The sequence below is a fragment of the Dipteris shenzhenensis genome, chromosome 23, assembly GCF_047967505.1.
Source record: "Dipteris shenzhenensis isolate YYH24624 ecotype China chromosome 23, Dip_SZ_1.0, whole genome shotgun sequence".
NCBI lineage: Eukaryota > Viridiplantae > Streptophyta > Polypodiopsida > Gleicheniales > Dipteridaceae > Dipteris > Dipteris shenzhenensis.
The window spans coordinates 19,931,185-19,945,521 of NC_141618.1; the positions used below are offsets into that span (position 1 = coordinate 19,931,185).

At 42.6% G+C, this 14,337-nt stretch overlaps 1 protein-coding gene across 1 annotated transcript in view; it reads left to right on the top strand.

Moving 5' to 3' along the window:
- Window positions 1-635: 635 nt before the first annotated feature.
- LOC147887092 (uncharacterized) overlaps window positions 636-14,337 on the top strand; it is a 100,587-nt gene continuing 86,885 nt past the window's right edge. The window contains exons 1-6 of the mRNA XM_087394170.1: window positions 636-1,038; window positions 5,615-5,885; window positions 6,033-6,161; window positions 6,342-6,549; window positions 7,054-7,200; window positions 12,267-12,341. Of these exons, the coding sequence (XP_087250296.1) occupies window positions 5,682-5,885; window positions 6,033-6,161; window positions 6,342-6,549; window positions 7,054-7,200; window positions 12,267-12,341 (763 nt within the window). The 5' untranslated portion in view covers window positions 636-1,038; window positions 5,615-5,681. The remainder of the gene's footprint in view (window positions 1,039-5,614; window positions 5,886-6,032; window positions 6,162-6,341; window positions 6,550-7,053; window positions 7,201-12,266; window positions 12,342-14,337) is intronic.

Here is a 14,337-nt window from a genome sequence, read left to right on the forward strand (position 1 = left end):
GTTGTAGGTTCAAGCCCCACCAAAGAAACTCGAGGTCTTGATTGCCCAAGTTTGGGCAGGTTGCATGATTTTAGGGGCCAATTGGGTCTTCCCATGTGGTGAAACATCCTTGCATTTTTGGTTGGTAGGCGGGCAAGCTGGTAGTGTGTAAAGAGCCTTAGAGCATGTTCACATGACAGGGCCTGATTTGCGATGAGCGTGGACTGTGAAACACCAGCAGAAAACCAAGTTGTGGTTGCCTTTTCGTTCATGCCCAGAATTTTTCTATCTGGTTTTCCTATAGACGTGTAGACTGTGCATTCAAAAATCTAATGTGTCTGCAAATTAGGTGTCTCGGTTTTCTCTTGAGCCTCTCTTTGAGGGCGGGGTCTTTTGGGGAGGGGTCACTAAGAAAACCGTCTCTCTCCACTGACACAAATGCTTGCACACAGATGTGAGCATTCCAGGTAGCAACCAGTTTGCGACATGATCGAAACTTGGCCTAAACAGGCAAAACACACACACACACACACACAAGGGCCAGACACTACGAAGATGCATAAACAGGTGGAGGTCCCACGTGGGGGATGACGTAGCATGATGACGTGAAAGGGGGGGTATGTAAAGCCTTTCTTCTTCGTCATCGTCGTCGTTGTCATCTTCTTCTTCTTCTTCTTCATTTTGTAGCTCCCAAGCTCTGGCTATGGCGTCTGTGTCCTCCTCAATTCCTATCTTTCCTTATTGCTTCCTCTAGCTTCTCCTCCTCCTCCTCTTCTTCATCCCCCTTCCCCTTCCCCTTCGCCTTTTGCTTTCAATTCCATCCTCCAGCCTCTCCTCCACCCCCAACAAACTCTGCCCTCTCGCCTCCCCCCCCCCCCCCCCCGGCGGTTTCCATCGTTACCCCCCCTTTCTGCCACCCCCAGCCGTAGCTTGCACGCTTCGCCTTGCTCCCTTTCTCGGTCGTTCTGCTGCTCCCGCTATGGCGCTTCTTCAAAGCGATCATCATCTTCTTCGTGCCTGGACAGCAACAGAATCGCCTTCCCTGCGTCCAGTCTCGAGGTTTTCTCCTCACCTTCTATCTCTTTCAGCCACAGCGATGGAACCCAAATGGCCCTTGTTTGTATTCCAGGAGAGTTTCCAATTGAGTACTGATTGAGTCAGTCGGGACTTGACAATCCACTAGATTCTCCGTTTGTATGCCCCCCTTGGCGATGAATTTTGGCATGGCGATTCGAAAAATTTGAAAGATACGGGATTTCGCTTTTGCGCCGTTGTAGACGCACTTGTAGACAGGTGCAATTGTGATACGCCGACAAATTGTCGAAACGCACTGCATTGTGATCTTTACGTTGACAACTTGTTGAAACTTCAATGCAGGAGGGAAAAAATGGCTGCCTTTTCGCAAACAGCTCTACGTTTTGGTCGCATTTTTCCGGAAAAATGGCTGCCTTTTCGCAGCTCTACGTTTTTGGTCGCCTGCATTCGTTTACGTTACAGCCAAATGTTTCTTTTTCATTATGATTTAAATGGTTGTTATTTGATGATCGACTGTCATTTTTAATAAGAATTTAGTGATTAGACCCATGGGCGCCATCAAAGGAAGTTTTTTTTGTTCAAAGGGGAGTTTGATTCAGATCCATCTCTTAGTAGGTGAATCCCTGGGCAGGAGGAGGAACACTTAATTGGAAGCATCTCTGAAGAAAGTGAATCCTAGATCCAACAATTGAGAGATTTATAACATGTTCAAGCCTAGGGGATGATGACCTTTCCTCAGGTTTTATGATCTAGGCAAGGTTTTTAACCAGCAGGTGAGTATCCTAAACATATGAATGACAAGATCATCCTGCAGAAGCTTAATGGAAGAAGAAGCTCCAAAATAAAACTAGGAGAATGGTAGTAAATTGGAAAATTGGTTTCCACATATATCCAAAGGCTGACAAGGCTAAAATTCATTTTGTTTCCTTCCTCTTGTATCAGTGCAAGGCACGGTTGAGCTAACGGCCCTTAGTCCCTTCTTGACCTCTCCTTGCTACCTTCTAATCCGTGATTTGACTTAATCCGTCTTAATCTGTTGGCTCAACTGTTTAAAGTTTATTTTCAATGGAAGGAGCATGATGGGGCTCTACCTTCGATCTTTCAAGAAGAGTGACGTTTGGGAAACAAGCCCTACTCAAAAAGATATACTTAGCCTTCTCCTTTAGTGCTAGCCTTCGTCATGGCTGAGTCTGCCCTTCACCTCCGGAGTGCCGACAGTTGGCATAGGCGACAGAGTCCAGTACAATATGGATTGGCGTGGTAGCAACTAGATTGGCAGCAACTAAATGTCATTTGGTCTCCAGGTTTTTAAACCGTTTTGTCAAAACTAACAAAATTGTTTAGAGTTTGACGCATACACTTAATACTTCAGAAAGTATGCTTATGCACAAAACGTCCAGTTTTCATATATTATTAATTTTATGAAAGAATTGTCCGAGCTTGGTCTAAAATCAGACTTTCAAAACTATCGAATCTTGTATATATATGATAAAGTTGTCCAAACTCGTCAAGTAAGAAGAAAACAAAAGTAAAAGCTCAACTCCATCGGTTGCATTAAACAGCCTTTCTCATAAGAATACGTGATGTAAATCAGAGAGGAACTGTTTGATAGATGGCAACAAAGGCACATGCAAAAGCATGTGGTGCCTGAAGTAACACACAAAGACAAGCCGTGCATGGAATACCTCCTCAAGTGGTTTCAGAGAATGCAGGGGTTTTGGTGCAGTTCTGGTAGTCAGTCTAATCAACATCCGCAGGGTGCTTATTGGCCTGTGCTTGGTGCTTTGGCAATGCGGTCTTTAACGTATGCAATGATCTGCCCACATGATTTGGTGATGCAATCGGCTTTGTACAATTTCTTGGATCTTTTAGTAAGAAGGGGCTTGAACTTGTTGCCGAGGCCGCCTTCGTAGGGAGTCCAACTCACACTGGTTGAATGGGTGTTGTTGCTGTGTTTGTGCAACATAGCACTTCAATATGGCGAAAGCCCATTGGTTGTAGATTTTGTTTGGCCATTGGACCGAGGGTGAAAGCTGCTGGGAAAATTGAACTTGGTACCAAAGTTGTCTGAAAGAGCTTTGACGAATTCTGACTCTTGATCGAATACAATCGCATGGGGAATGTCACTATCAGATGCCACCATTAGAGAAACAGCCGGGCTGTTTCCTGTGCATTGATGGTACTTTCCACAATGGTGAAGCACATTGTATCCGTGGAACAAATGGCTGGTGCAAGGTTTGTCACAAAAGCCAAGGCCAGGCAACTTCCCATGCTGAACCTTCACCTTGGAAACATTGCGAATCATGCTTGTAGATGTCGCTATGAAGATGAGGCTTCCTTCCTAGCTTTTTGAGAGTGCCCTGAACACCTCGATGAGCGACAATTGCTGAATCATGTGTGTTGTGAAGTAGAGTCGCACGGATCTAGGACAGCACACAAAGGCGTCCCCTGTAGAACAACTAACCATCATCATAATCACCGGGCTGGTTGTTGAGCATGACCTTGTACTAATGAACCTGAAAATCTGTACATCATGGTAGTAGTTCTAGATGGCTGTGATCGTAGACTCGTGAATGATGGAAATGGAAGTCATCACTCCTGGTCTACTAAGAGGTTAGGCAACCACATTCTCTGCCTCTGGAAGGTACACTATCACCCCCCCATATTGTTGAAAAGTCTAGCTCCATCGACATGACGGTCGGACCATTAGGCGGTGGGCATCATTTGTAACCACCTCAACGTCTGGTAATTTGTCCAGACTGTAAGCTATATATAGAAAATGCATATTTTGAGGGCATTAATGACTGATAACAGCTCTTTATCATGTACGGAATACGTAGTCTTGGCTGGAATTAGGTTGTAATGCGATGGAATGACCATTATTCTCCAAGATTGCTCTGATGGCATAGTCACTAGCGTTGGTCCTCACATCAAATGGCTGGTCCTCCAATAGAACCTCTTGCTGTGGGATTGGGGGTGACAGTGTGGGCTAGAATTGATGAACTTCCCCACCTTCGTAGATCTCCCTGCCGATCTCCAAGATTGCTCCGATGGCATAGTCACTAGCTTTGGTCCTCACATCAAATGGCTGATCCTGCAATAAAACCTCTTGCTGTGGGATGGTGTGTGACAGTGTGGGCTAGAATTGATGTAGAAAGAAAAAACTTCCGCACTTTGGTAGATCTCCCTGTCGATCTGAATGGATCAAAACAAATGGCGGGCAGATGTCTTGAAGCCCAAGAAGAAGCAAGCCAGGAATGGTGAGATCCAGGCCCTTTGGTTTGATAGTTGGGTCGGGCCTTGAACTGGTGCCAATGTTTGCTGCCTATGTCAGTGCAACCTTGACTGGTCTGTTGTCTATCCATTGTCAGATGTTCAGAATAGCTGAAGTGTCCTTGATGCTGCTCTCCACCTATTGTCCTATGAACACGCCTTTCAAGGCGATGGTGGTGGTTGGTGAAAGACTGCCTAGGCGCCTTGGTGGAGATGATGTCATCAGCGCTCCCTGAATCTGCAAGGATGAGGACTTTCTACCCAGACATCTGGCCGTAAAACTGAAACATGGTGGAAATGGTGTGAGGATTCCCTTCTACTTTTTTCTCTCCTAAATGCTGACGGAAGTCATTTTTGCAGGATGTGAAGTAACAAAGGGAGTAACTTGAGTGGCCATCTCTATGTTGAGCTTGTTGTAATGTGGGCAATCCTGCTTTGTGTGGTCTTGCATGTGAATATAAAACCAAGGGTTCTCTTGTCCTACCTGGTTATGGTCTCTGAGTCCGTAGTGTTACTATGATTCGTGGTCCAGTTCTTTTCGTTGTTGGGCTGCGTTTCCAAGCTTTTCTACAGGTGGAACTACTATCTGTGGAAAAGGTGGACTTTTTATTGAAGACTGGCTTGGGTCCTTGCTCCTTGCTCCTTGCTCATAAGCTCAAAAATCTGAACCAAGCTCATAAGCACTTTGTAATCTTTTGGCCTAGAACTGTGGACATACCATCAATGGCATGGTGGATACTGTCACCAGAGTCTCAAGTGTTTGGAGGTCTAGGCTGCTATAGGCAGGGGTACTGCTGGGATCGCCTTGTGTGTTTGGAGCCATTGCCTCCTTCATGTTGGGGTTATTAGGTGTCTCGTTGCTACGGCTGTCTTGTCAGAGCGTGTGGTAGCTATGCACTGACAAACTGTCACTGATCTGTACCTCTCAGGAAAGAAATTCTGAAACTTTGATACCAATATAATAGGGGAAGAGACAACTCACTGACATGTGCCTTTAATCTTTTTGCTATATTTCGGTTTACTTTCCCCCTTTATCTCGTCAGTACTAGCATGAGAGACTTATCTACCAATATAGTGCTGCAACTATTGTGAGTCGAATAATCTATTAAACTGTATTTGATTATCCTTTCCCCTCAGCGCTAGTTTGCCCATCTGCTTTTTGTCTTTGGAGGAAGAGCCTCAGCGTATTTGTTTGTGTACAATTATAAAGATGGCAATATTGAAATATTGCTCTATATGTTTGACCATTTTAAGTTCATTATTTCTTGTTGGAAATAAATTTAAATTTTTAATTGCTATTACTCACATATCAAAAAGTCTATTATAGGCTGCCTTGAAGAACATGAGGACGGAGGTTTCATGAACTTGCGAAGCTCTTTAGCTAGTCCAACCTCATGGGAGGAGCTTGTTCTAGAAAGAGGGACCACCCAGAAAATGATGGAGATGAATTTCAAAGGATCGGTCTTTCAAGGTCCAGTAGAAGTATCAGTCTTAGATGGCCTATCAAATCATCTTTTCTTAATGAGATGGATACAGAGCAGGGACGAAATGGACAAACTCCCTCGCTTCTGGAATTGTCAATCCTGGAAATCTGTCAGGTAAGTCACATGTTGACAGATAGTACGATGATGCTGATGTGTAGATATCATACTGGTGTCCTTAGCTTTGCTTTTAGATTTTAAAACCTGCACTCACATGGAATACTTGCAGATATACATGTTGCTTTTTGCTTTGTTTTTCTGCAGAGAATTGAGACGTATGGCCCTCTTTCTGCGCTTCCAAGAGATCTGAGCCAGCAGATTTTAAATCAACTGATCCGCAGCCAGTCACTAAATCTATGTTTACTTGAAGCCTTCCGAAATTGTGCCCTACAGGTTTCATGCCAAAAAAGTTTGCATTTTTTTGAATTCTGAGTGCTGTCTATAGAGTTTCTGTTTTTTAGTGCAGATTTCCATGTGTTTTCAGGCCTGCTAAGCAAAAACAGTGACAATAAAAATCATTATGAAAGCTTCAATCACAGGAAGGAGTGTTTCATGGTTTTCTTGGGTTTGCAGGATGTGCTTCTTGGGGATTATCTTGGTGTGGAAGACAGTTGGCTTGAAGTCATTGGTTCCCAAGGACTCTCCCTTTTGGCTGTGGATGTGTCTAGTTCTGCGGTGACAGATTCAGGGCTCTCACAAATTCAGCACTGTGAAAATTTGCAGACTTTGCGCTTAAACTACTGTGATAACATTTCTGAGGCAGGGTTTGATTATTTGACAGGTCAGCTGGAATTTAGAGGGTACCATCTTTCTAATGAAATATAATATATAAATCCTTCACTTTTATTTATTCAAGCCTTACGATCATGATGAATTTCTATTTTGAATGTAACCCATACACAGAATCGTATACTTGTAAAGATCTACCCTTATAATATAAACAATATCAGACAAGGACCTTTCTGCATCAAAGAATTTGGTTCTGATTCTATGTTGGTCAAGAAGCCATCAGAATCGTATACTTGTAAAGATCTATCCTTCTATAAAAGATATCAGACAAGGACCCTGCTGCATCAAAGAATTTGGTTCTGATGCTATGTTGGTCAAGGACATGGCTTCTTGCTCGCCCCTCTTAGATTACTGGAACTTACAAACGCTATGCACGTTCCCTTAAAATGTTGACTTTTTCAGGCCTCTCATGAAGTATGAGATTAGAAAGGCTAAATTTGGTATGTGCTAAGTGAAATGTAAGTTGACAGCACTTGATCATTTAAATGAATTTCAGGTTTCAAAGGTCTGACAAGCCTAAGCTTCAAAAGGAGCAATGCAATCACTGCAGCAGGAATGCGGCATCTAGCAGAGCTTGTAAATCTGAGGAACCTGGACCTTGAGAGATGTCAAAAAATACATGGCGGGCTATTTCATATCAGAGGTGGATTGGTTTAGTCCTGCCCTTGTCAACATTGATGGAGTGTTGTAACAACATTGTAGATATGTATTTGTTGCAATGTTTTGGCTATTTCAGTTGCTGCTTTTCCTAGTTGTAAATGGTCTTTTAATGCTCCAAGCAAAAGTTTGATTTTTTTAATGAAGGTTACATTTTTTGTGAATTGTGAATTTTCCTGCTACCAATCTGTTCTGTGTATCTCTTGAGAATTGGTTGAGTTTGAGATAGCATTGTTTCAAATTCTTGTCTTACAAGTACAGATCTATGCAGTGGGTAAAGGGTCCATTTTTAATTCACATGAAAAAGGAGCAATTCAGTAGGAGAATTCTAGGGGCAGGGCACAGTAGGGATCTCAGATAGTAGCCATGATTGCATCTTTATTGAAACTACTGCTGGTGCGCTTGACTACAACTATTTTCCTTCCAAATGCTTTGCAAGGTGTAGACAATTTTAATTTGGAGCTCTTACAATGCACCTATGCTTGAGGGGATCTGGCCCTTAAAGATATGGAGCTCTTCAATTGGGGTAAAGTTGCTGAGGACTTCTCCATTAGACAAATCCCAACTATGGCTTGCTCTAATGTCCTTGAATGATAATGCATGTGGTAGTTTTGCAATGCTACGCATTTACAAAGAGGTGAAAGGATAGCCCCTATAGGGGGCTAAATGGAAGGAGTCTATTAGTGGACACATGGCACCAAGAGGGGAGGACAGTTGGCAGGCACTGGGCTAGGGGGAGAGTTCTAGAGAGAACTCCAGGGTGCAAGGCAGAGGAGGAGATATCTCTACGCAGCCTTAGAAATATCTATCAGGAACTCGTGGTTGGGAGGAACACAAGCGGAGAGCCCTCTTTTGATGTCACACTGGTATCAGAGCACAGTGGATACATTCTGGGAAAGAGAATTCAGTCGCATAGGTTTGTCTTCTTCGCCATCAGATTGACCACCCTGGTGTCGCCTTTAATTATGTTTATCACAGAGCATTTTTGGAGCGTGAAACAGCTACGGCTCTGTGCTAAGGTCACATAAGTATCTCGGAGGATCTTTAAGGAGCGGATGGTCGTCTGAGTGTGTAGAGCTGGGCGTTGTGTTTGCTGCATAAGATCACAGGATAGATGCATTTGCTGCTACGACATGGTTACTTTGCATGTAGCATCCAGAACAGGTTTGATATTTACTTGATAGATACTTGGACGCATACTACGACGATTGTTAAGCCGCAGGTCCGATACACGTCAACCCAACTTCAGAGCCGAACTGCGCTTTTTTCTTTCAACTAATATACTGGGCGAAGTTCAGTCAATACCTGTGACGCATCGAAGTTCAGCCAATACCTGTGATGCATCGAAGTTCAGCATGATATTGCGGCAGCGGAGAGATGACGAAGTCGACGGGCGACTCTGATTTTTCAGAGGTATTCTACGTCAGCAACAGAAAAGACAAATTGGTGGATTTGCTGATGCAGATACTCACAGAGATTGGGTGAAGGAGATCTCGGGAGCAAGGCGACTGTTTGAATGTTTGTATTGACAGAGGCCACGTCATCTAAGGTCTTTGGACCTTGAGGAAAAAAGCCACATCATCCATTCCTATTTCACCCCTCTCCTTTCTAAGGGTCATTTTACCCTTTCTTCTTTTCAAAGACCCCTCTCTATCCCTCTTTTCCTCCAAGTTGTATTACCCAGGTCCCATGAGCTCCAAAACTCTTAGCCTCGTCTGTTTCAAAGTAAAGAAGTCGAAAACGAAAAGGATTTTGGAGACCATGATTGAAAAAAGCACAATTACAAGCAGGATTAAAAGGAGCGGGATGGAAAAGAAATAAAGATTGCACGTGAAGGAAAATTGCGAGTCGAGTTTGAAGATAAATCCAAAGCCTTGAGCAAATACCAGGGAAGTGGCCGTCATATTTTTCTCTTGATAAAGATTTTTGCTTTATAATATCTGGAAAATTATTATTTGTAAAATGGCAACTCCAGAAAGAGATGAGACGATTAGGGAGCAAGAGGAAAGGACTAAAAAAGGAAAAGCGATTATGGAAGAGGATCATGATATTCAGAAGTCCTGGGATAAGTGGTTGGCTCTTGCTAAATTTTGTTATAACAGTACCAAACACCTTTCTATTGACATGAGCCCTTTTGAAGCAATGTATGGATGCAAGGTTGGGATGCCACCTTTTATTTCAGACATGGCTGCGAAAAATCAGCAAGCAAGAAGTGACTTGGAAAGAATGGATGCCCTTCTGCAATTGGCTAAGAAGAATATGCAGGATGCCCAAGCCAAGCAGAAGAAGTATGCCGATGAATGCAGGAAGTATCTATCTTTTGAAAGAGGAGATTATGTGCATTTACGCCTCCATAAGAACCGTTATGCCTTGCTGAAAGGTAACACCAACACGTAGCTTGCTTAGAGGTATTACGGTTCCTACAAGATCATCCGCAAAGTTGGAGCTCCCCATCCATGTGTCCTTGCTGAAGGTGCATGTAGGACAACATGTCCAAGTTCTTCTTGAGCTACCACCTATGGATGCGGAGGCTCACATCCTCTATGTCCCGGAGCGCATCATGGCTTTCATAGACCATGTACTCCAAAACAAGGTCTACATAGAGTATCTTATCAAGTGGCGGGGACTCCCTGAGGATGAGAATTCATGGCAGCCAGAAAGCTTTGTCTAGGACCACTCCTATCTCCTACCGGACTGATTAGTAGTTGCTGTTTGCTGCACTTTTTGGACAGCCAGGATGTCAAATTTTGAGGGCAAAATTCTATGGGAAGGGATGGCTGTAATGAAGGCAGAAAAAGGGCCAATTTAGAGGCCCTTTAGAGGCCTTTTAGGTGGGAAATGTGGAGGGACTATTTGAGTTCCCATCTTCCCCTTATTGTACACTTTTTGATGTGACATCTAATCGTATCTCCCACCTCCCTCCTCCTATGTGCTGCCTTCACTCTCTCTCCCAACCTCTCTCTCTCTCTCTCTATATATATATATATATATATATATATATCTCTCTCCTCCTCCTCCTCTATTACAATGGCCTCATTATCATGAAGGATATATACAAAAGTGGCTTGTGGATGGATGAACATAAGGGTGTCACATTGTGTGTCAAACTAGATGCAAAAGCACATGGACAGGAACAAGCAGAAGATAGGCAATGTGTACAAGCACAAGAGCATGTGCATAAGCTCTTTCCTCTCTCACAAGCGCACGATACGCTAGATTAAGGATTCAAGTCCACAAAAAGGCGTCGTATGTGAACTTCGTTTGTGAGTGTGAGGTATATCCTTGACGTTCTCCACACCTCTATCACTAGATCTATTTGCAAGACCCTTAGGCCAATAAGTAGGACATACGTGGACCTTTAACACTGCACCTTAATGCATAGCTGGGGCAAGCTGGTGCGTGAGATTGTGTGCCTTATAATCCAATGTTACCCTTGGAACACTTTAAAGATGAGGATTGGACCTTTTGCGTGTTGAACTAGCAACAAATACATCATTGTTGCAATGGATTATTACATGAGATGGTTGTAGTCTCACGCCTTAAGAGATAATTGGATGGAGTCAATGGCCAAGTTCATCTATGAGATGATCAGTACCACTGTCCCATAGATTTATTGAATGATATGGGGGTCAGGTCTTAATTCTGTGATGGTTTTGAGAGTCGTCTTTCTGTGTAGGCACTTACATACACCAGACATCTCATGGAGGACTCTTCCCCCCAGCTTATGTATTTGGCGCTTAGGTGATAGGCATGGCAGAGGTTACGAGGAATTTCTTGATATTGCAGCGATATTTTCAGCAGGGGGGGGGTGGTGATAGATGTATATGCTTCAGTATCTCTGCATCTAGACCTCTGATGCCAGGTTTGAGTCTAGCTCAACTCAGGTCTTTGGGTTGCCTTATTTAGCTGTGTGATTTCTTGCACCATGTCATGCCATCTGACAAGCTGCTCCCTTTTTGTTAGGGTGGCTAGGGTTTGCTAGAGTCGAGTACATTATGTCATTTTTTTGTGATTTCAATTTAGTTGTGTCTGCACTTTCAAGAGACTCTCTCCAACAATGTATTGCTACTTTTTCAGTTTTCAATACATTTGCTTGTGTTTTTTTTTTCATCCTTTCTCGCACACTCGCACAATGTCACAGTGTGTAGATGTTGGGAAGAATATTCTATTTGGAATTAAGGTCAAAGCTGGTTTGAGGTTTGCAAATCTGCAGAAACCCTCAATGACAACTGTGAGATTGACTCCGCAATTTGGTGTGGCGAAGTCTTTTTTGGAACAAGTTTGTCCCTGCCTTCAAGTTTGCCTTTCACTGATGGAGTTCATGACTATACAGTAATATGGCAATGAAGGGGTGCTTGAATTGCAAATTGAGGAATAAAGTTATGGACTGGCTCTCTCAAGGAAAGAATATGAAAACGAAAGTTCAGCAATTTAGCATTGAGTATCCCAACTATGAGCTTAGCAATTTTGTTTTATCTAGAGTAAATGACAGTAAAGAAAGCAATTGACACGTATGGGGTGGACTGAATTTTTTCGAGCAGCAAGATGAAGAAGGGTGTGAAGTCGAAAGGGGGATATCTAAGACCTTGTAGTGTGGGAAAAACTTGATGAGACGGGCATATATATTTACTTGAAAAGAAAAGGAATGTAAGTAGCCATTCCATTTGAACACTTGGCTTGCTTTTAGTAACTCTCTCTTCGCCTTATGACCTTTGGCCTCCTCCTCACGTAGAAACTAACATCTCGCTCTGTATAATAGGACTTCTCATGTCTGGTAATCCCATTGTCACCATGTCTCTATTGCTCTACCTTCTTGGTTTTACATGATTGTGATGTCTCAGTTCTTCTTAATTCAGAATATTATGATGGTCAGCTGAAGCAATGGTGTCCCTAATGGAGCAGATGTTTCTTAAGTTTCGTTATGGTTGGGTTAGACAAGAAAGTTAGGCATTGTTCTTGTCTAACGTTGTTGGATTGTTGCGTTTTGTTGACATAATTTTGATTGTACATGAAGAAATGACGTATCTTTCTTTCTGGTTTTCTCTAATGTAGGCCTGACAAAGCTGGAACGCTTAAATGTGGGATGGTGCAATTGCATCAAGAATTATGATATTAAGTCAATTGCTGGTAAATTTTTATCTGGATCTTGTCACATAGTACTTGATTGCATATTAAATTTTGTTCATCCTTAGGCTCATTTGAGTATGAAGTCAGCTGGATAGGACAGGGCTTCATGAAATCCTCTATGAGACATTTTGCCTTCTCTTCTCTTCTTGTTCGACTGGAAATGGATGCTGTGTTTTTCTCCTTAAGTACAAATCTAATTAAGAATAGAGCAAGGTAATTGTAATTTGCAGAACGTGAATAGAGTAAACAATACTTCTTTTTCTTGTTAGTGAAAATCCAATTGTTGAAGCTTAATTTGAAATTTTACCTCTAGTTGTATGAGTGCAGAGTGGATGACTGCTGAGAGCATCTAAGGAGGATGCTTTGTGATGCAGAATCTATTTTTTGAATCCTGTAGATGTCTCCCAATGGGATGTTTCGTACATTATGCTTTGGATCTAATGTGAGGGTGTTGTTGGATTAGGTAAGGATTTTGAGATGTTTTATCCCTATAGTAGTGTATGGTTCCCCTTAATTATATGGCTTCCGGAAAAGAGTTGAGTGGTGGCCCCTATTTCAGTCAATGGGAACAAACATGTTGTGATGTGTGAAGACATGGAATGGTTTTATGAGCATCTTCACTTTTGTAAGTAGAAACCATAAGGCTTCGTTAATCCTGACTCCTGTAATCGAATTTTACCTTTTTATTTCATGTGATTTGAAATAAATAAGCTTGCTGTGTTTTCCTCCCTTTTTTATACTGATCAACAACAAAGATCAGGAAGTGCAGCACATGGGAGAGGGTTATTCTCTTTTTTCTTGCTAATAAGAAATAAAAGCTGAATTTTCCTTGAGCTTGTATGATTACAAAGTGAACTAGAAGCCCAGGCTGAAGGTCAGTCTCAAGTTTGTCTAGAGCAATTGATTCAGAATTGCATGGGACCAATGCTCCAAGTATTCAAGGACTTGACTACTGAAATCAAGCTGAATAATCAGAAAATGATCAGAGATTACAGAACCTCTCATCCGCCATGAACAGAGAGGGTTTTATCAAATCCAAAAGGGGAAGAGACACATGGAGGCTCTGGCAGACCCTGATTAAGAGGACGATCTAGTTGATCCTGTGGGGTTCATGTCCTCTACCAAGAGAGCCTATCATTCCAATGGTTTGGCAGCTCACAATGCTAAGGATTCTTCAAATGCTAATGCTCGTAGAGGTATCAGTCCTGATGCTGATGGCTTATATCAGAAATTTAAGAATATAAAGGACTGCCAGCAGATCTCAGGGCAGTGTTGACTTTTCAATAATACATTCAAACTGTCAAGTCAACTGAACCTAAAGGTAGCCTATAGGGCTGATGATGCCAAGGCCCTGCCCAAGCAAGGAAGATATGGGGGATAAGAAATAGAAGTTAGTTAAACATCTCTCAAGCTCTCATGGCGGAAACAAACAAGAAGAACCTATGTTACATTTGTGGAGAGAAATGGCCCCTGGATCACAGGAGCAAATGCAAGGCTAAATCTGGAACTAAAGTCAGCATGATTATAGAGGTTGACGAAGACTCAGCCTCTGATGAAGCTGCAACAAAAGTAGAATTTAATGACTGTATAAATGACAGCAAATATGAGGATGATGAAGTTGCTCAGGGTTCCAAAAAGGGTATCCCTTTGACCCGGTGGTTCAGCAAGTGAGCACTCTGGAAAGAAAGTTATATCCCAAGCCAAATGTCCACGTGCTGGTTAGCAATGGAATATTGAAGTTGCTTATGACTACTCTCTTGATGAAAAAAATTCTGATGCACATCCTTGTGAGAGGATAATGAGGTTTATTCTGATGCACCGGCTGAACTGTTCATGATATCACCAGATGCTATTATGGGCTACAAAAGGGCTCAATTTCTCTGTTTGAAGGGATTTATCCAAAACAGACCTGTCCACATATTAGTTGACAATGGTAGTGTGAGAGAATGGTGAGTGAGAGAGAGCAAGAGAGAGTGAGAGCTGGAAGCTGAAAGCT